Source organism: Paramormyrops kingsleyae, chromosome 13 (genome assembly GCF_048594095.1).
Source record: "Paramormyrops kingsleyae isolate MSU_618 chromosome 13, PKINGS_0.4, whole genome shotgun sequence".
NCBI lineage: Eukaryota > Metazoa > Chordata > Actinopteri > Osteoglossiformes > Mormyridae > Paramormyrops > Paramormyrops kingsleyae.
Window position 1 is genome coordinate 25,671,446 of NC_132809.1, and position 22,915 is coordinate 25,694,360.

At 43.9% G+C, this 22,915-nt stretch overlaps 1 protein-coding gene across 1 annotated transcript; it reads left to right on the forward strand.

Moving 5' to 3' along the window:
- Window positions 1–1,841: 1,841 nt before the first annotated feature.
- Window positions 1,842–22,635, forward strand: LOC111835442 (anoctamin-9-like). The gene is made up of 24 exons (XM_023795769.2): window positions 1,842–2,338; window positions 8,096–8,278; window positions 8,894–9,016; window positions 9,339–9,478; window positions 9,584–9,639; window positions 9,740–9,801; window positions 10,932–11,011; window positions 11,334–11,468; window positions 12,662–12,755; window positions 12,877–12,937; window positions 13,193–13,275; window positions 13,720–13,824; window positions 14,454–14,618; window positions 14,709–14,745; window positions 15,335–15,446; window positions 15,538–15,595; window positions 16,049–16,146; window positions 17,470–17,666; window positions 18,511–18,663; window positions 18,754–18,901; window positions 19,133–19,255; window positions 19,722–19,815; window positions 20,036–20,148; window positions 20,517–22,635. Exons 1-24 carry the CDS (start codon window positions 2,321–2,323, stop codon window positions 20,563–20,565), a joined length of 2,487 nt encoding a protein of 828 aa, XP_023651537.1. The 5' UTR covers window positions 1,842–2,320; the 3' UTR covers window positions 20,566–22,635.
- Window positions 22,636–22,915: the final 280 nt, after the last annotated feature.

Here is a 22,915-nt window from a genome sequence, read left to right on the forward strand (position 1 = left end):
CATATAACACAAAATCTGCAAAATGGCAACGCAAGAACTAAATTATAACATTATCATACACCGTGGAAACCAAAAATACAGCAATAGTGTATCATTCCGATTTATATAAAATATTTTAAATCATTTTGAAAGCTTGGTTAATTGTTTTGCATGTGGTGGATAACCCGATGATCACATACATATATTGTCTCAGGTGTGAAATTAATACAATGGGAAATGACAATCTATTTTTACCAGCTAGACTAAAGCAACTGGAAATTGTACCAAATGATGAGAATTGTACAAAACCATTTGACCATTTGCATGTATGTTATATATATATATATGTGTGTGTATATATATATATATATATATATATATACACACACACACACAAAAGAAAGGGTGTTACGGACACGTGGTATGGCGCAGGCAAGAAGAAGGTGGACGATCGACTTGCAGTTCAGAGACTAAAGGGGCTTATTAGACAATACAGAACACAAAGGGACACCACAAGATGTGGGTCAGAACTAAACTAGAGAGGGGAAAAAAATTAAAAGAAAACAAATAAGCCAACATACAAAGGGAGACAGCAGAATCAGAACTAGGAGAAACCAACAGCATAACACACAGTAACAAAGCACAGTGACTGACTCGGGAAATGAGCAAAGGTAGGCACTTACTGTAATACACTGATGAAGACTAACAAAGAGCAGGTTTGAACAACTAATCAACAAAGCCATAGAACAAGACACAGGTGAAATAACAAGACCTGGAACAAGGGAACCAAAGAAACATTAACAACACTAGGGAAGAATAGGAACATATATAAGCAAAACCAGAATCAAACAGGGCAAACCTAGAACAGAAAAAGTAAGAGAATTTAACAAAACACTGGGAAACAGAAAAGCAAATAAATTAAAGAGATGATGTTGGTTTGCAACCATCCTGAAACCCATGACAGGGATGTTACAGCTTCTGTGCCATACGCACAAGTTATGGAGCCATGCGGCCATCCAGGGAACAGGGAAAACACACAAGGTTCCAGCACAAAGACAGAGGAGGGAACACGATGGCCAACAACACCTGCTGGCCAAAGGGGGAAGAGACATGAAGGGCAGGGTCAGATGGGCGCAGAACCTGACAAAAGGGACTACAAGTTCCACAAAGCAAGATTTCTCTGTTAGCTGGGTTAATTTAAGAATTCATGAATGTCCATTTGGAGTGCTCCCTACCTAAACCCTTATTGGACAATCATAGCTTCTGGCCTTAGTTAACATACAGTAGCTAACTGATTGCACTTTTACTGTAGCACCTGGATAACAACATACCTTAATGTGTTGTGTGCATACTATGTTTCCTACAATTGAGTGACTAATAATTGAAGTATTTGTTGGGTTCATCCAGCTCTAGTAAGTCACTACTGTAAGTACTCGTGTGTCGCTGTTAATGTTGGAGTCGCTTGTTGGAATTGAGCCTCTATCTGTTGCTGATGTTCTGGCTGGAGCTGATAACAACCACATTACTGGTCCAGGAACTCCCTTTCCCGAGGTTATTGGCTTATAAACGAGCAGGCAAGTGGCTGCATGAACGTCAGACAAAACTCTCGCACTGCATCTTCACTGCACAGTGTAATGTTGTAAAAAGAAAACGACATTAATGTGTAACACTGAAGTTCTGAAAAAAAATAGGAAAGGAATTGTTTTTTTTCAAATACCTTCCACGTACAAATCAGTACATATAGTATAATAGCACATATAGCAAAATACAAACGTTTCGTATTACTTTTTTTTAAAGCTAAGCGTAATTGAAAGCAGAATTATTTGAGTGTTTAAAGCACTGATTTTCAACATAATACTTTGTTCAAATGAAGAGTAAAGAGTCGCAGAGATGTCCCAGGGTAATAACGTGGACAGTGTAAGAAGCTCTCACACAGTAACGCATGTGATAGTTCTTCTGTTCCATGGTGTAACCAGACGTTTCACAACCCGCAAACCGCTTTTCGTAAGCCGATGCGGCAGTGTCACGCCGGGCTTTCGGTTTCGGTCAGGCGATTTATTTCATTGACTCGATCGGCTCTGAGCAGCGAAACAGCCGGCGGCTCATAGCGGCAATTCGCCGCTGCCGCATATTTGCGCTGCGCCTCCGCGTTCATACCTGCCTGCGCGGAGCCGGACGCGGAAGCCGCTCACTGCTCACTCGCAACTAGGAGAAAAAGCGCATGAAAGTGCTGTCCTCGAAAACTCCACTACAAATGGCAAAGAAGGAATAAGGCGGATTTAAGAGGACAGTCTACTTTCATTTCTCTCTGAAGTGGAATGATTGTCATTTCTTCACCGGCATGTTTTTCAAGAAGCAGGTAAGGGAAATAAAAGAGTTGAAATATCTTTTTTTAAATCTGCGTTGTCTGTTTCAGAGGCTGAAGATAGTTATTTGTGCGATTAGTTTTTAAGCGCAGGCTGTTGACTAAGAACTTTTATTGGAGGCTGAATCACGGTAGAAAAAAACAGTGGCGCGATTAAAACGCCGCATTTCGGGTTAGTCCCGAAGCGCTGCCGGTTTACAGGAGCCCGAGGGCGCTTAATGGGCGATGCTTGGTTACATTGTATTTTTTTTCACTTATTTGTGGGTTCTGCTACACAAATGGAAACTGGGACATTATCCCAGAAACAACACTGTTGCTTTCAAAGACTAAAATACTAATCTCCACATTTCATTTGGATTTTAAAATTAATCGCTTATGTAAGTATTTCCGCGAGCCCACCTTATATTTTTCACAATTAATAAAATAATTATTTTAATTAAATGTAATGTGAAAGATGACACCACAGATGACCGTACTAGAAGACCCGCATAATATCAAATGTACAATGGCTGCTCATAAATCAGGGGTGACTCAGAATTAAAAAAATAATCATTAATTACAAGCTGGTTTGTCGCTTGCAGTGGAAGCAGCCCATGCCCGAGTAGTAAGATGCATTCTAGGTTTACCATAGTATGAGTGTTTGACCAGTGATAGACTGGCATCCCATCCAGGGTGTACCCAGCCCTGTGATGGACTGGCATCCCATCCAGGGTGTACCCAACTCTATGCCCTGTGATGGACTGGCATCCCGTCCAGGATGTACCTGGTCTCATGCCCAGTGATGGACTGGTATCCCATCCAGGGTGTACCCAGCCCTGTGCCCTGTGATGGACTGGCATCCCGTCCAGGGTGTGCCTGGTCTCGTGCCCAGTGATGGACTGGAATCCCATCCAGGGTGTACCTGGTCTCGTGCCTAGTGATGGACTGGTATCCCATCCAGGGGGTACCCAACACTGTCCTCACTGGGATAGGCTACAGCCTCACCACAGCCCTGCCTGTCTCTCTGTCTGTCCCAAGTTCAGCTTGGTAGGGACTCGTTTCTACAGTTTGAACATCCATTTCTCCATCCATCTTCAAACTGCTTCTTCTGGTTGGGCTTGGAACAGCATGTGTGAAATCCTACAGTCTTCAACAAAACACATCACTGAATATTAAAAATGATCATGTCATTGAAATCTGCAATGCTAATGGTTTTATGTGTCACAAGCACATTTGTTACCTTACCCTTGATGCGTCTGATCTGAGCAGTAAATCTGACAGCCTCTCCAGGTACCTGACAACATTTATATTTGTTTACCTTCCTTTAAGGATAGGCGTGAATAAGGTGGACTAATGAGATTGTACTATCTTACCATCATATAGTAATACTATGACCTTTGGTCCTCTATGTATGATCATTGCTGTGTGATTTATGTCCGGGGTAAAAATCTCAAAGGCTTCATGATAGCCAGATGATACCATCAGATCTGAGGTTTATTTCAGGGAGGATGTCATGAAAGGAAAACAAAAGTAAACAAATCACACACTGCATGCTGCCTGTCTGGCTTTGTCTGATCTACGTACTCAACTAGGAACAGGTTGGAACAATAGGAACAGGAAACGGAACAATACGGACAATATCATGCTTCTGGTAAGATGCCCGACTGCAGGTCCCCATTCAACCATGCGGGAATTTTGCTGTTGCGTTCTAGAACAATCTGGCTCACACTTGACAAGCTAGCAGGGACTCAGGGCTGCTAACTTTGGTAAAAGTGCCAGGTGGGATTAGCTGTCTAACAGGGGACATCTTGGACGGGAGAGCCGACCTGTCACAGAGCACACATGACACAAAACCCCACACAGTGATGGGCAGTTCAGAGAGAATGAAAATGTCACACAAAGCAAGCTGTTTGGTCATAGTCACAGGTTGGCATAAATTAATTAAATGCCACACAAGGCATTACAATGTAGTGACAATTTTCAGCGAGAACATCATGCCACAGCATGTCACCACCCCTCCGTGCCCCTCGCGGGTAGTGACACTGTATCTTCTCTCCCCAGCCGTCACAAAGGACTGATGGGCATATAGCCAGCAGTAAACTGCTAACCCCAAAAGGGGGTGTAGCCATCTCCAGCACTGCATCATGGTATTCAAATTAGCGGCATAACCACCCTTGGCATATAAATTGGTCTTTGAACTTCATTTATTACACAGGTCCTGGGAGCAAGTTTAGGGAGCAAAGAGATGTTAGGATGAGGTCTATGGTGGGTTTATTACATGAACAAAATAGAAGTCAGGAGATTGCAAACGCAAGGAACACTGACCTACAGCTTGAGCTAAATGACTTAACCTTGGCTGTGATCTGTTGGTGAATGGAAGCAGCAGCCCCAGGTGGCGATAATCAGCGATGGCTGCTCCAGAATAGCAGGGCGGCGTGATCCGAACCTCACCGTCCTGATCCCTCAGGCACCAGATGTCAGTGCACAGCTTCCACCGTTAAACACACATCCCAGACAGGCCCCCCTGTGTGCTGAGTGTGCTGTAGCTGACTTTACCCAGAGCTGGATCTTGACATGGGCAAGACAGACATATTCTGCGGGGGGGGCCTCCAGTCAACAGCTTTTATTATTGTGACCACCCTCCCTGATTGACAAGTTGTATCATTGCCACCTGACACATAGCATGTAGATACATAGTAAAGTTAAGGGTTTGAACCACCCCTCCTCCCCCCACAAAAAAAATAGTTTGTTTGCTACCGATCAGATATGCAGCCAGTTACAAAAATTAGAAATTTGAACCACCTTCCCCCCCACACTGGCTTGCAGCCCCCCCCAATAGTGAAATGTACCAAGGTTGGTGAAACCAACCAATACAGAAGACCAAATCAACCATGAAATTTATTACTAGGTTAGTATTTATTACTAGGTTAGTATTTATTACTAGGTGACCATCACACCTCCCCAGTGCCCGTCCACGCCCCATACAGAATTCTTTAACCATCCATCACACTGTTTTCACTGCTGCTCAGTTGACGTTTATGCCCATAGATGAAGTAAAATTGGAATGCATAGGAATTACAGGTGTGGAGAGAGGAGTATGTTAGGGCTGCTCAATTATAGTAAAAATCATAATCACTATTCTTTTGGTTAGAGATGCACCGATCTGATATTCGAATCGGTATCGCCACTGATCCAGACCTATTAAACAGATCGGCTATCAGCCATACGTGACCGATCCACGTTTGATACTTATTTACTACTATTTGATACTATTTAGGTTTTGGCAGTCTCTATAAAAGATAGCACCTATTTCGTGTTAAATCTATCTGTGCAATCAATCGCACCACAGCTCTTTCCCATTTCAGATGTGTCTTTGCGGCATTCAAGCTGAACGCTAACACTGCCACTCAGTCTTTTTGCCACTCAGTGGGTGTGAGCACAGTGAGTTTCACCTGCTGTGATGTCACGTGCATACCCTTCGCAGTACTAGGAGTGTAAGAACGTCAGCTGAAAGGGTGACGGTGCAGTGGTTAGCACTATTCCCTCACACCTATAGAACCAGGGATCCATGGAGTTTGCATGTTGTCATCATGGGGTTTCCTCTGGGTACTCTGGTTTCCTCCCCACAGTCCATAAACATTTTGTGACTCATTGGAGTCACCAAATTGCCTGTAGGTGTGACTGGTGTGTGAGTGTGCCCTGCGATGGATTCCCCCCCCCCCCCATCCTGGGTTGTTCCCCGCCTTGTGCCTGTAGCCTCTGGGATAGGCTGCGGACCCCCTGCAACCCTGAATAGGACAAGCGGTTTCAGAAAATGCATCTGGGAGTATTTTATGCTTTTAACAGCAACTAGTAGCACAGCAATTTGCAATCTTTGTGAAAACAAAGTTTTGAGAGATGGGAGTAGCGTTTAGGGGAAAATCCCACTAAACAAAGCGTACGTAGTTGTGCGAGACGACGTGAGTAATATGAGAAAAGCAGTGGGGGATTTGGGGGTCGCAAGCTTGGGCTGATTTGCACGCTCACTGCAGCTTGTGATGCATGAGGGGCTGCGATCGCGGTGAAGTGTAAGTGTTGGCAGCGGGAGAAAGATTGTGGGGCATTTTAAGCCTTCGCCATTTGCGTATCCTCACTTGCAAGATTTTCAAATTGAACTGCAAACGCTTCAAAAACACTTAAAACGATGAACAAACGAGGTGGAACAGGACATTATGTATGTTTCTAGTAGCCATATTTAATGATTTTTTTGTCATATTGAAATTGTATTGGAAACGGTATTGGCAGTTGTGTATCGGAATTGGAGTGGAACTGAAAAAATGTCACCCCATCCCTACTTTTGGTCAATGCTGAGGTCATGATTATTTAACACAATTACTCATGGACTTTGGAAATATGCCTTTATTGAAGCTTGTCTTTTTAACAATGGATTTCCAACATAACAATGGATTTATAACACAAGACTAAACAGGGGCATCATTGCGAAACAAAGTGTGGCACAATAATCATTTTATCTAGATTTAATTTTGATAATCATTGGAATTCAAAATCATAATTTAAATGAAAATTCGACTAATTGCCCAGTCCTAGGGTATGTATCTGAAATCTCTAGACTAGGGCTTTGGGGAAGAGCCACCACAGAACCTGGTGAATTCGGACTGATTCTGTTCAACACTGTAGTTCAACGAAGTTTGTCTTTAAACGTGCAGAAGGACATAGTGGTGTTTAATGAAGACATGAGAATATTTTGAAATAAAGTAAGCAGTAGCCCTGGTTTTCTGATTCATTCAAGGCTGGGCTTGCTTGATAATGCTCCCAGACATGTTATATGACAGAAACCTATAAATGAGAGGCAGGCAGGCTGCTTCTCTTACCATCCAGCTGCCTTTGTGGGTGTGTGGGCTACATGTAAATGGCAGACATGTGACCTTAGAGAAAGGCATCTGATTATCAAATTAAGTACCAAGAGAAACACAGCGACAAAGGTGACTTTGTGTGCCCGTGTGTGCCGTGTTGGCATGAAAAGGACCCGTCCCATCCACAGGAATGTCAGGCCCGAGCACTATGGCTCGCTCAGGTTTATAGGGGTTACTGGACCGGTAGTTTTCTCTTGGCCGATACTCAGTTATAGAATTCCTTTGAAATTCTAGGAATATCTCTGGAATCCGGAAGCTTCCGCAGGTGATCAGGTAACCAAAAATTCCTGTCTGTTAAGTTTTTGTATATAACCAGTAGGTCTTATTTTTCAACGTGGCAACAATATGATATTACAAATTAACCATATATATAAATCATTATAACATCCAGATAAATGGCTTAGAACTTCATTGAGCCATTAGTGTACTTTACTGAACCTTTAGTGTCTTCACTTTGTTGTTGAACTTCCTCCACCTGAATGTTTCTGTCCTCCCTCACACCAACATGTCTACCAACCTCTAGTATAGGGTTAATGCAGCAGTGTTCAGCAATGCAGTAGGCCCTTGAGAATGTGTGTTGAAGAATTCCCAAACAAACAGATATCTTGAATGCATCCTCAGGCAACATTTGAAGAAATGGATGAAAGATGCTGAGGGTGAGGACTCTGTCCTCCATGAATACAGAGCCCTTAGAGCAGTGTTTCCCAATCCGGTCCTTGGGGACTTGCAGACGTTTTTGCTTCCTACTAGCTCCCGAGCAAAAACGTGGACTGCCTGTGCTCCTCTGTGCCCCCTCTAGCTTCCAAGGACTGGGCTGGGAAACACTGCCTTAGAGCAATTGCCGATGATCTGATTTCAGATTCAGGAAACTAGCCATGAGGCATGTGGATGTGGTCTACCTCATGGGGGCACCATTGGTGCTGATCCCCTTCTTCGTCCATGGCGAGAAGATGACCGCTACTCCCAGCCACAGCAGGCCTGCATCGAGCTGAGCGGCATGCCTGCTGAGAATGGCAGCGAGACCCCGCTGCTGCCCCCAGTGGTAACGACACACACATCATCTGCATGCAAATCAACACCTCTGCCCAAGCTAAGACAGCGTATTTACATTTGTTTAGCAGATGAATTTTTATCCAAAGTAACATCCATTTACTGAGGAAGCAGCGTCAGACAGTCCCTGGAACAATTTGGAGTTAAGGGCATTGCTCAGGGACCCAATAGTGAAATCTGAACCAGGATTTGAACCAGCAACCTTCTGATTGCAGACACAAGACCCTAATCCTCTGAGCACCACACCACCTTAGCAATGTTAGTCTGCTTACAAATGTCTGCACCTCTTAAACTTTAACATTCCATGCATATCTCTAACCCTAAAACAGGAAGTGTTCATTAGTTATTGCAGGTTGACAGCCGAGGCCTGTTATTTTACACAGTATACAGACTTACTACATATTACACAGTATATTCTCCTTCTGCTGACCGATGGATTTGGACCAGTTACTTTCTGATCACAGACACAGTGTCCTAACCCACTGATCTACACACCACCTCGCCCCTTCCAGCCAATGTCACACTTTATAAAACTGCATAATCTGTACAGGTTCTCCTGACTTTGCATGGCTCACAGGTACCTGAATCCCTTCTCCTCTCTCCACAGCGCAACCCACCGTCGTACGACTATGTTCTGGTTGGCAAGAACATTGAGGACCCGAACAGTGAGATACGCGCAAAGCAGAAGGATTTCATAGCTGCTTTGAAGCAGAAGGACATTAAGGTGATGGTGAGTTGCAATGGTTCCGTTCGTCATGCAAACTGCGCCCAAGTATCAGAAGCTGTGGCAAAGTAAAGCTACACTCTGAATGCACCCAGAGTCACACCGCAGAAGAAGCATTCAGATTAAGTGGGTGGGGGATGTTGCTGTTTGATTTTAAAATGCATTCAAATTTGAGCCCTTTTCAGTCCAGCTCACGTCACTTTAATCTGGGATTTATTTGCTTTCAGTCATGTCACAAATAAGGAATTCTATTTCATAATGTGAAAGGTAGTAGGAACAGGACATTGAGGCTTCCTTTACGCTATAAATAACTGCCTTTGTTTGTCAGGAAATCGTGGACGAGCAAAAGGTGTTTTATGGGATCCGCGCCCCGAACGAGATGTTCGAGAAGTACAGGTACCTGCTGAAGGTGTCCGATGCCTGCAACTGGAGCTGCGAGCAGCAAAGAGAGGTCATCCTGTCCACCAGGTAGTTTGAGCCTGGCCGTTCCTGCTCGTGCTCCTCAGTGGCGCCACCCTCAGGCAGGCATGTCTTACAACCGAAGGCATCCCCCTATCTCTCTTTGCCTTCTAGGATAAGGATCGTTCACTTCATCCTGGATCACACATACATAAAAGTAAACTCTGAAGGTGAGGGCTTTTTGTGTGTCAGCTTTGTGCAAAACACCCCTAGCCCTAGTATCCCACCCACCCTGCAAATATGTGTGTCTTTTGTGCTCTTTCTCTGCAGAAGAGAATCTTGACCAACTCATCAAGAAAAATGTGTTTGAGACCAAATTCTGTCTGCACGAGGTACATTCACTGAGTAAATCTCACATGCTACTCTCTTCTTGTCATCTGGCTGCTTTTCTGTTCCTCTTTGCTCTCGGTGGTTACATACTGTGGGCATCGTCATGGCAGCGGCGTCGCCATGGCAGCACTGGTCCAACCTCCATGGCTTGAGTAACATGCATCTGCTTCAAGCAGGCCGTGGGATTGAGCCATGACGATAACGCTAATTCAAATTCAGACAGCAGACAATGACTGGCTGCAAAGACTTGCCCAGTAAGAGTGTCAGTGATACAAATCCGAGGTTAATCCTTGTTTTGCATGCCCAGGCAGAGCACCTTGGAAAACCTCGTCACACCAAACAGAATGAAAAGCCCAGTTGTATTCGCCGATGGGTTCTAGATGAAAAACAATAGAAGAAATAGATATACAAATATGTAAAGATCTACTTTATGGACACTTAAGAGGAGTGTTCTAAGAGACATACACGCAAACCATCCAGGAAGCTTTGTCTTTGTAAACTGCTCATTGTCAATTGTTATCAGGCTCATTTTGTTTTGGTAGCCAACACTTAAGCAACTAATTCCAATGTCGCACACCACTATAACTGAGAGAAACTATGTTAACCGCAAAGTTTATTTTAATAAACACCTAAAACATATGCCCAAGTTATGCTAGCCACATAAAATGCCATTTCTAATGAATATGTCTAAAAGCAGATCTGAGATAAAAAATCTGGTTGAACAGTTCTTTGGACGTGTTGTTTGGTAGATGAAAAAGTTTATTTAACGCGTCCTCAGAGAACATTCTTGGAAAAGGCTTGAAAAGGTTCAAAAGGTTAAAATTAGGACGCAAATGGATACCATGCATTGGTTCGTCTGGTATTCCCCTGCTTTCACGCCCGGAGCTCACTTTGTGTGGTTTCTAAGAAAAGCCCTCCTCCGCCGTCACATGGACACACCCTGGAGAAGCAGAACATTCCATTGCTTTGGTAGCAGCAGCTTCTCATGTAGGGTGTTTCAAGGCGCTGCATACCTGCTACAGCCTGTCACTCTCCATGTAAACACTTGGAGCTGGTCTTTACTCTTTGGTGCCTTACAGACATGTGCTTAAATGCATGAACCTCACCTCACGGTCACTGCATTGTCCTGCAGAAAAAGAAGCAGAAAGAGCTGACACAAATTTGGGCACGGTGGTCTGCTTGTTTCCAGAGACAACCCATTACTGAAGTGAGGTAAGACCCCATTGAAAGTCACTTAGACCCTTATGACCATCAAGTTGGGTTCCTAGACAAGTTCTTGTAGCGAGTCACGGTATCACATGTTGTAGGCTGGAGCCTTTCAACCTCGATAGAAACCCAAGTTCACAAATAACACAAGGATCGTACACGAGCTTCTGTACTATCATGACTTGAAATGACAGTCTGTATTGATTTTGCAGTGTTTATGTGTCAGAAAGGTCCTGATCATAACTCAAGTGTTATGTATAGGATGTGGTGGAGCACTGTCACATCAACCCTTTGCCTCCTGTTTGGTGTGTGTGTGTGTGACTCTCAGGAGCTACTTTGGGGAGAAGGTTGCCCTGTACTACCTGTGGCTCGGCTGGTACACCTACCTGCTGATTCCAGCGGCCATCTTGGGGATTGTTGTCTTTCTCTACGGTTTGGCGTTCTTCAACACCAGCCCGCTCATGTGAGTGTTTTGCTTGTATCCCGTATGGCTGAGAGCAAGTCAATATCACCGCGGTAAAGGAAACTCAAACCTCCTTTTCCTGATCTTGATACCACATGTAAGCTTCACGGTTCCTTCCTGCCACCAGTGCTGCTGATGTACTTTTTTCTCTGCATCTGCTTTCAGTACATGGTGCACTTTAATATCTCCTCTGTGTTGGCATATTGATGGCATCACGTGGAAATGAGTTTCAGACAGGGGTCTTTGGGGAACGCCCACTTGGACATATTGATAAACATTCATTATAACCTGGTCAATATAATGCAAAGGTCTGTTTAATGTCACATCAATAACGGTGATAAAATGTTATGTATTTCTAACATGTAAATTAATATATGGCTTTTGAGGACTTGACTATATTAAACCTAGATATGAAAATTGACTGATATTAATCTTGTCCATGCTCAGAGACATTTTGTTTGCCTATAGTCTAAACCCATCCATTTTCATTACTCGCTTTTCCTATTCATGGAAATCTAATTGTTTAAATGTCACATCCATAAGACTGGAATTTCCCATAAATCATATTAAAGTGATTGTATTAAAAAAAATCTAGTTTCCAGAGGAAAAAAAATATTTAAAAAAAATTTTAAAAATATATTTAAAAATGTTTGGATGAAGAACAAAATAATCTTTATTCCTTTACATATAGTGTAGCTGTCATAGTGGACGGAGGATAAGAACACTGCTTTAATAAAAATACTTCATCGCTACAGGCACCAGTAGAATTAGTATATTTGAATTAATTGAAATGTTATCTTCTTGCGAGTTAATCGCCATCCTTCCCTTCTACACCTCTCACACTCCTGTCACATAACGTTACATGAACAGCACTGAATTGGCAGTTTAGTAGTTGCATAAAGACAAGATATGAAGTGATATAATTGTCGTGGTTCCCATCTTGAGCTTATCAAGACTGGCCCAGACTGTTTATCTAAACAACATGTAACTCATTAAGGATCTGAGTTGCGTAATGGTCAACCAACGCAGTGACAGTTAATTAATATAGAGGTCAGCTGTTACCAGATCCACTTAGTGAGGAGTTAGGCATCAGTTAAGGAGTTTTTTTTTTTGCCATTAAAATAAACTAGTGCTTATTTCTCTTAAGTCCATAAGTTTCCCATATTTATTATCTGTCATTTGCTTCTGTGCAGAAAAGAGGTATGTGAGGCAGATATCATCATGTGCCCACTGTGTGACCGTCAGTGCAAAGTATGGAATCTGTCGGACACCTGCACCTTTGCCAAGGTACTGCCACACCTTCCCAAACATGGGAGGCAGAAACAGGGGGGTGTGACCAAGGGGCGGGGATATGCAAATTACACCAAGTCAGAAATGACACCTGGAAATGCTGTGGTGGTCTTCTCAGGTGAGCATCCTGTTTGACAATGAGGGGACGGTAGCCTTCGCCATGTTCATGGCTATCTGGGGTGAGTAGTTTATCAGTTTTTAGTCCAGTGATACCATTTATTTGTCTTTCAACTCAAACTTGGCATTTCCTTGTGCACAACATTTACATCAAATCAGTTATCTATACTTTGCAATCACTTTTTTGATAGCTAGTTCATCATCGGGCTGCTTTATCAAGGGCAGGTGATGAGAAGATGAGTAGATCCTGCTGGCATAGCTGATGTGCGAGTGAGCATGTTCCCGCATCCCTGATAATAATCTATGGCCTTCCCCAGCCACTGTCTTCCTGGAGTTTTGGAAGAGGCATCGAGCAACATATGTCAGCAAGTGGAAGGTGTACGACTGGTCTGAGGACGAGGTACAAGTTTTGAGTTGTCAGAAAAGCAACCTTTTGTCTATGTTGAGTATATCTGGAGTATTATTAAAGTAATATTGAAATAATGGAGTAACTGGCAGTCCGCAGGGGGTACATGAGTAAGCTTCCCATTGCACTAAGGACTTATGAAAATAAACTTGAAATTTCAAAACATGAAGAAAGAGACAAACCACAGAACTGTGAAGGGGAACCAATTACTGGTAACTTCTGATATGACCCAATTATTCTTACCATCCGAAACTTTGAGATAGAGAGCTGTATACTGTATTTCTGTAAATACTGTGATTCTTGGAGAAGTTGCTCTGCTGTAATCATTCAGCAGAGTGGTTATCACAGTTGGTCTGATGAAATTCTTGACCATCTAAAACCCAAACAGAAGGAGAAAAAAAATTCTTGATTTCTTAATCTGTCCTGTCCCCCTGTCAGGAGGAGCTGATTCTGGAGATTATAAATGATCCGAACTGTGAAACCAAGAGGTACCGGCACTCCTACCTGCACAGCACCACGGTTCTGATCCTCGTCACACTCATGGTGGGTTCCTGGTCCTCCAACCGAGATGCTGTGCCCATGCTTTCTGAATGGGCCCAGTGTAATGATCAGTTTACCCAGTACAGCTCAGTATTAACCTTACCCTTCATATTTCTGCATGTCGTACCTTGATTTAACCAGATATATTTTACTGAAGCAGTTGACCTAAAATGCATTTCATTATAAAGTACGAGACATTATTCAAATATTAAAACCATTCACACTGCAAACTCTGTGTGTGTGTGTATGTGTGTGTGTCTATATATATATACACACACACACATTATATAAACTAGACATGCACTGTCACCTTGAAGGCTGTATGATGTGCTGTACATGGTGTACCTAAGAGGGCCTGAATGTAAATTAAGGAGGAACAGTGAAGAAACACTGTTCCTCCTTAATTTACATTCATGCTAATTTATTTACCAGGCACTCTTATCCAAAGCGGCATACATTTTTTCAGGAAGATCTACAATTAGACAGTTCCCGGAGCGATTGGGGGTTAAGGGCCTCGCTTATGTGTCCAGCAGTCACTCTCCCGACCTTGGGTGACCTTCCAGTCTCAGAGACAATGCCATAATCCATCGCACACCTTTGGGGTACATGCAGTCCTATCTGTGTCTACGTAGCTGATGCTCATTATCGGCTTGGCCCAAGCCTTGGTGGTCTTCCGCGTGATGGCCCAAGTCCAGCTTTCGGAGAGCAGCTGGGAGTTCCTGAGCGACAATGCCAACACTGTCGCTGTCATGCTGGGAGCCGTGCTGCACTACCTAACTATCACCATCATGACCCGGGTGAGCTCACCATCGCCACCCCAGTGGCCGGTCCAGCGTGTGCTGTAGGACTTGCTCTTAGTCTTTTTCCCTCTACCCAATATTCCACAGGTCAACAGGAAAGTGGCCCTCAAGCTCTGTGAGATCGGTAAGTTCTGGAGGAGGGCTGTTAGCGTGCATCTCACATTCAGCACCTTTCACTCCTTTCATACTTTCACCCTTGGGTATCAGTTTTGCTTTCAGAGGGTGAATCTCAATATGCATACTTGACTGTACTTGTGTTCTCATATACCCGTTTTACGTCATCTTCCATTGCTGAACAGCAGTTCCAAAACAAAGAGCACAGGTACAGTACCGAGGATAGTAAAATTCCCCAGATGTTGCTCTTGCTCCGCCCCAGATTTCAAGGATACCTTGGTTGCATCATCCCCAAATGAGACCAATCCCATGATTCATTGCACCCAAGTTTGTTCTTGGAAGTTAAGTTAGCAAGACTGGTCTTGCCAAGACCACAAGTACGGTCTTTGCGTTCTTGGTTTTGAGATTCACCCAGATTCTCAGTGTAGAGCAAAAAGTACATAATTATTTCAGATCAATGAGTGATTGTCCTCCAGGCTCTGAATATACGTTGCATTATTGGTGCACAAGCTTTTTGCTTTTAGGTTACTGTAATTCATAACTTATGATCTGTCACTGTCTCCATTTCTGTTCCAACCTGCAATTCTTCTCCCCTGCAGAGGAAACACGCTCATACGCTGCCACTGAGCGGAGCTTCACCGTCAAGATGTTCACCTTCCAGTTCTTCACCCTCTTCTCCTCACTCATCTACGTGGCCTTCTTTCTCGGCCGGTAAAGCTCTTCCGCCGCCGTAAAGGCTCATTGGTGTCACGTCTGGACCGATCTCTTCATGCAGTGAGACGTGTTTGTTTCACGCCCATAGGATAAACGGACGTCCTGGAAGCTACGTGCGTATCGCAGGGAAGTGGAGGCTCGAGGAGGTGAGTAGGCTCAGTGAACTCAAACCGAGTCTGTGGACTCAAGGAAGGAGTATGTCCTGTGTAATATGTAGTAGGGCCCGTTTACTGTGTTAAATAATCAGCCTCAGCTGTCAGCCTGCAGTTGCAAAAGAACACTTCCTGTTTTTCTGCTTAGAGATATGTATGGAATGTTAAAGTTCAAGAGGTACAGAAGTTGGTAAGCAGTCAGTGTTAGAATGGTGTGGAGCTCGGGGCTGGTGAAGCGATTTCACCACTGGGCCCTTGAGCAAGGCCCTTAACTCAGACACTGGCTAACCCACTGGCTAACTCACTGGCTAACTCAGACACTGGCTAACCCTGCTTCCACATGTTCCTCACGGTGGGCGTGTGCGATAAGGCGGCTTCCCCCTTCATGTTGGGGCGTCTGTGTTAAGGCCACACGTGGGTGACAGCTATGTCCCCTGTGTACCTCAGTGCCATCCCAGCGGCTGCCTGACGGACCTCTTCATCCAGATGGCTATCATCATGGTGCTGAAGCAGACGCTGAACAACATCTTCGAGTTCACTGGGCCGTGAGTCTGCTCTCCATGCTCCTTAAGTCACTGTGATGTCAAAAAGACGTTGTGTAGATATAGTTTTAATTTTGTTTTATTTTAACTCAATTAAATTAAACACAAATCACAAATGAAGGTGCTCCAAAGAAGATACTCAAAAAGTAAGGGAGAAACCACAAGGAGGTGTGCAGTTATATGAAAATAATCAACCATAACGTGGAGGAACACGGCCAGAAGCAAAGCAGAATTTATTATTTTGGTATAACCACACATCTCGAAGTGCTTTATCCCGCTTATGCCACAGATAATTAGCATTTGATAATGTTCCAACGTGCTCTTAAAAATATAGTCCCTATAAGGACAGAACTGGTCTGGCTCCTCACTGGAAGCAGCAAGTTCGTTAGGTTACCATAGAAACCATCAGACAGGCAAATGCGTTTCAAAAACCAAGGAAAATTATGCTGATAAGAATGCCTGCTTATTTATGAGTATAAGTTACACAGGTTTTAATATTAACATATTGAATAAAGTATTGAAACACAGGGATATAGAACTGTTATTAGGCTGCTGGAACTACCTGCGTTTTTAAACAAGAATAATCAACACCCACGTCTCTGGACCAATAAGAAAATAGTGTTTGCCAAAGCCATGGTATAAAACCCAAAAAATCATACAAACCCCATAACAGCTCATAGTTAACACCTCATAGACAACAAGGCCAAATGTTGTTTGATTACTTCATTCATTTATTTTTGCTTTGAATGAGCTGCTGGTAATTGTTGATATTGTAAAGATATTCAAAAAAATTATTTCACCCCTTGAAAGATCTGCATTTAATTATCACTGAGGATTAATTTACGAAGAAGTATTGATATGGGGAAATTCTCTTTGCACCTCCCCCAATTTGCTCTCTGTAGGTGATAGCAAGCTTAGCAGTGAGGGACAGCGACCAGGGAACTGGGGGTTAAGGGCCTTGGTCCAGGACCTAGAGATGTGCTGAGGCTGGATTTGAACCAGTGACCTTCTGATGACAGACACCACAGCTTTGCCCACTGAGCTACACACTGCCTCCATTAAAATTCAAACAACCACAAAAGTTAAAACATATAGTTTAGCATTATTTAAATTTTGTGATTCACTGCAACCGCATCTCAGTGAAAATAAAAATGTTTCATAAATATCTCGGCTGTAACCAAAACCAGCACCAGCTGAAGTTGCAGGATCACTTGTTATCATACATGAATGCAGGTTAGCATGAAGTTCTCAGGTGAAATCAAAGAGCAGGTTCCAGCACTGGCCTTTCAGCCGAAACGGGGGCCCTGATGGTGTCTCTCCCGGCAGCTGGCTGAGGCGGTATGTGAAGAGGAGGACGACCAAGAAGCTGCAGAGGAAGTGCGGCCACTGCTATAAAAAGGAATGCAAGGAGACGGAGGAGGGCTCGGAGATCTGCGAGAGCTGCAAGCTGCAGAGCTGGCTGCGCAACTACCGGCTGACTGACGTCAACGCCTTCAGCCTCTTCGAGGAGTTCCTGGAGATGAGTACGTCCCGTGGCTTTGGGGCGCTGCCTGGGGAAAGGACCAGTTTGGCCCTTCAGCTTCAGAACCGCAGTGACTGCTACTTTTGGTGAAATTTCTTCATGCTTTGGTTAGAATGACAGGGACTGATATGAGGCAGGTGGGCGGAGGGAGGGGGGGGGGGGCATGCAAGATTAGCTGACCCGGCAGTTCACTGTAATCTTTCAGTTTTCTCAACATTGTCTGGAGGCAGTTTTCCACATTCAGCTTCTTCTGCTTGTTATGGGGCTCCATGTTCTGCTTCAGCTCTCTGCATGTTCACTATCACCCCTCTGTTCTCTGCCTCTGGTTCAGGTTACCTTCACCCCTCTGCCCTCTGCCTCTGGTTCAGGTTACTTTCACCCCTCTGCCTCTGGTTCAGGTCACCCTCACCCCTCTGCCCTCTGCCTCTGGTTCAGGTTACTTTCACCCCTCTGCCCTCTGCCCTCTGCCTCTGGTTCAGGTTACTTTCACCCCTCTGCCTCTGGTTCAGGTTACCTTCACCCCTCTGCCCTTTGCCTCTGGTTCAGGTTACTTTCACCCCTCTGCCCTCTGCCTCTGGTTCAGGTTACTTTCACCCCTCTGCCCTCTGCCTCTGGTTCAGGTTACCTTCAGGCCTCTGCTCTCTGCCTCTGGTTCAGGTTACCTTCACCCCTCTGCTCTCTGCCTTAGGTCCAGGTCACCTTCACCCCTCTGTCCTCTGCCTCTGGTACAGGTCACCTTCACCCCTCTGCTCTCCTCCTCTGCAGGATACCTTCACTCCTCTGCTTTCTGCCTCTATTCCATCTTGACTTTCTCCATGTCAGCTTCCCCTCTCGGCCCTCTGCAGTTCTCCAGTTCAGCTTCACCACTATCTTCGTTGCGGCCTTCCCGCTGGCGCCCTTCCTGGCTCTTGTCAACAATGTCTTTGAGATACGCCTGGATGCCATTAAGATGGTCAGCCTGGAGCGCCGGCTGGTGCCTAAGAAGACCAACAATATCGGTGAGTTTGTCAGTGGAGGGAGGAGTGAGTGTGGGAGAGAATCTGCTGAGCACTTGGTTCCAGCAAACTGGGATGTGGATGTGCCTGCAGGCATTTGGTCCATTATTCTGGAGGCCATTGGCGTTCTGGCAGTCATCGCAAATGGACTCGTCATCGGAGTAACTTCTGACTTCATCCCCCGACTTGTGTACCTCTACCGATATGGTCCGTGTGCCAATGGGAATGTAACAGACATCAGGTAAGACTGCACTAGAACAGAATAGCTGTACTTTGTTGTCACAGGAAAATTATATAGCTTTCACACATCCCATCTTGCTCTCCATTAGAGATAGACACTTGTATATAAACAAGGGACAGCAAGTTTTGGGGTCAGCCAACATCCAGTGCTCCTGGAGCAGCTGGAGTTAAGGACCATGGAGATATGATGGGTGTGTGTAAGGCCTCACCTTTGATTGTCTGTCCTTTCCAGCTGCATGAGTGGATACATCAACAACTCCCTGTCCACAGTGTGCGTGAATGACCGAAACGTAATCAATGACTTCACGCCCAAACAGCTGATCACACATAATGGCCTCTCCGTCACCCATTGCAGGTAGGAACAATACATAAATCTGCAACCTCACATTGCTCTATCTGTACACTTTTGCACTATGTTTAGCATCCCCTATTGGAGACTATGGGAATTACAATTATTTTCAGAGAAGTGTTTAAGCACATTTCAGTGTCATTGATGGTAATATATGTATTATTTTCAATGAACAGTAATTAGTTCCATCACAACTAAGCTCAAGCTACGTAAAATATTTTACTATCATTTTATACATACAAGCTTCAGAAACTCACAGATAGTGAGGAATGCACATTTCATAAGATAATTACAGGGGAAAACAGTGTCATTATATTACATGTTTGCTCTGCATGAGCTTTTAAATGATGTTTTACAGTTTTTTTCCCATGTACTCCTAAATCACAGATCGCCTGCTTGTCGTAAATGTGAGTGAATACCAGGGCTGCTGGGTATTGTAGTACTGGACAATGCATGCGCTTTGTGTTCCCAGTTATAAAGACTACAGGAACAGTGAGGACTACAGCTTCACTTCACAGTTTTGGCTTATCCTGGCCGTGCGCTTTGCCTTTGTCATCCTTTTTGAGGTGAGGCTGGAGTTGGCACACTCTGATGTAACATAGCATTATGCAGTTATTGTATGCACATATAACAGTCATGTTGGGTTTGGTTCCGCTATGTCTGTGTGAACGCTTGGGGAAGGTTCTAGACAGGACACAGAAATTAACCATGTGACAGAAGAAAATGTGTGGGGGTGTACTGCCCCCCCCAACATGGCTCATTAATCTAGGATCCCTGTCTCCACAGCACGTGGTCGTCATCTGCAAATTCATCGTCGCTTGGTTTGTCCCGGACAGCCCACACAAAGTTAAAAATGACAGACTGGAGGACAAGTTGAGTAGACTGAAAGAGGAGCTCAGGTGAGTGTGAACAGGTGGACCACAAGGACCTAGAGATTGAAGAGCAGATAGATCGGTAGGTAGTTAGCTAGATAGATAGGTATGTAGATAGGTAGGTTGGTTGGTTGGTTTGATTAATCCTGAAGGAAAATTCTGGTTTGTAGTAGCACTACACACATATTTAGACAGTAGAAAGACATTTACATATTGACTGGTGTTGATCACAATCAGCTTAGTCTGGGAAGCCCCTGCATGTTCTTTCCTGACCTCTGCTGGCCATTCAGTGCATAGTGTTTCATTCCTCAATTATCAATCAATATTACTTCGATTATCGGCTTAAGTGTGGCAAGCTGTGCCCCAGGGTAACCCTTGAATTCTCTTGAATGCAGCTTGTTCAAAGAGAGAAGAGCGCAGTGGCAGCGGAGTTCTGATGCGTGATGGGAGGGACAGCCTTGCAGGACACAGGGCAACAAGGGGGAGCAACTGGGAAACAAGGAGATGAGGCCTAGTGAGCGCACTGCGATTTCCCATCATGCTCCATCACCTCAACACCAGAACGCTTCCTTACCTAAACTGTGAAAATGAAACCTAGCTCAAGATGGAGGTCAAGGAAGGGGTTTTTAGGTGCCTCCTATGTAAGAGGAGGTGAACATAGATGAAAGAAAACAAAGACACAATCCAAAGACTTGACCATTTGTATTCACCCTGGGTCTCACTGGTTGTGCTCAGCCTGTCCCGGGGTGCTGTAAAGAGAGGAAAAATTAGGATGATTCCAAGTAGGGAGATTTCAGGAGCTCCCGAGGACCATAAAAAATTTGGAACATACTTGGATTGGTCTGGGTTGGGGGCCCAAAATCTCTAGCAGAACCCCTGAGTCTGTCTGTCTGTAATTCCCATCTATGCCGTAAGGCTGAATGAATGACCAGGTGCTGCAATGGCTTAAGAACCTCAAGGGTTCTACCTACAGCTCATTTCCTGAGCCCAGGATCATGGGCTGGACTATGGAACCGCTCAGGATGGGACCATGCGGATGGAATCACGAAAGTGGATCTATGGTCTCCTCAAAACCTCAGGAGGCTGCTTCTGCAGATAAGGGGTTATGGACTTTGGAACGCTTGTGTCCTCCTGCAAAGCCCAGGTCTGAAGAGCTCCCCACTACAACCACTACCATCTTAGAAATGTTTTATAACTGAGGCCCCCATTTTCTCCTGGGCTTCATTTTGACAAATTTATAGAATACTTCTTCTAGGTTGCCATGAACTTCCAATGGATGGACTTCTTACATAGCTGCAGGATACATACTGTACATACATAAATATATAAAGTGACAGAGGCTGCTGGAAGGTGGAGAAGATGTCGTGCTACAGAGAATGGACACCGTTTGTGCTGATATTCTATCTTCATGTTCTGTTGAGGACATCAGGCTCCTGACGTGTCAGCCTGCTAACAATGGAATCACCATTCATTATAATTATCATGTATTTTGTTTGTTGTATAACGTTGTATAACACTGTAACACTTGAATCGTGAATGGTCAGAATGGGTCATTGATTTGTATGTATTTTTGTCCTTAAAAACAGTTTAATTTTGATAATATGCCATCATGATATTTGTGGTATAGACCCTCCTTTCTAATTTATGTTTCACATTGCCCACTGAATGGGGGAGTGGGTGGGATATTTCAGCCAGGTATCGCCCATCATTTAGGACACAGAAATTGTGTTTCCCGGTGGCTGAGTGATGAGCTTCTCCCTGTTCTGGTATCAGGGTGGGCTCTCTGCTAATTGACATTTGCCCATTTCACAAAAAAATTAAACCACTTCTTTCTTTATTCCTCTTGGTACATTTTAGGGAACTGTAAATATATCCAGGATGTGTTTTAATCTAAAAAAAAATGGCGTGCATCATTCAGAGTGACTCAGAGTGCTTATCATCAATCGTACCATGTGCCCCGATACAGCAACACAAATTAATTAAAAAAATGTACAGGTTGCAAAAAGGGTGAACCAGGCACCAAAAACAACAAACATTCAACCTGCAGATGCTGAAAACCAGCTTTCATCGTCACATCAAGTCCACATGTGAAAAAAGTGTTAAAAAGTTTTTTTATTTTTTTTATTTTATTTTATTAAACCGTATTAATAATGTAATAATAATGTCTTTAAGTAGACTTTGGTGGTACTAGTGCTGAATTTAGTTACTTGTGACCCTTAGCTAATTTATGACATTATGACATTTTGGGGGCTCAGATGCAGGGCTGGCACCTCAAACATTTTAACTGGGCGAGTTTGACGACTCCTGTTGCTCTGTGTTACTGGAGTACTGCTTATAATGTGTTCTTGCCAATTATTTAACAGTTAGAACATATAATAAAATATCCATGTAAGGGGATCTCTGGGCTTGGAGATGGCTTATCTTTCTGGGTAACAAATAAGTGTAATCCATTAATTTTGTTAATAAAAATACTACTTCAAGTCTCCAAAGGTGTGGTTATAAGGAGTAAGGTTACAGCTGGTGTAATTAAGTTTTATTTAGTTCACAAACAAAAATAGCGAGAGACACTTGCCTCTGTTCTCATTTATTCATATCTACACTGATTTGGACGTCTTTACATTCACTGTATAGTAACCATAACTGAATGGTAAGGGCATAATTAGCTTGTGATGTTGCTTGCTGATTAAATACGTCATCCTAAGGGCACGGGGTGTGAACCCAAGCATGCACACAGACGAGGTAACCACAGTTTACGGTTGTAATGAACAAGTCCCTTTTGTGTTTTTTTATGACT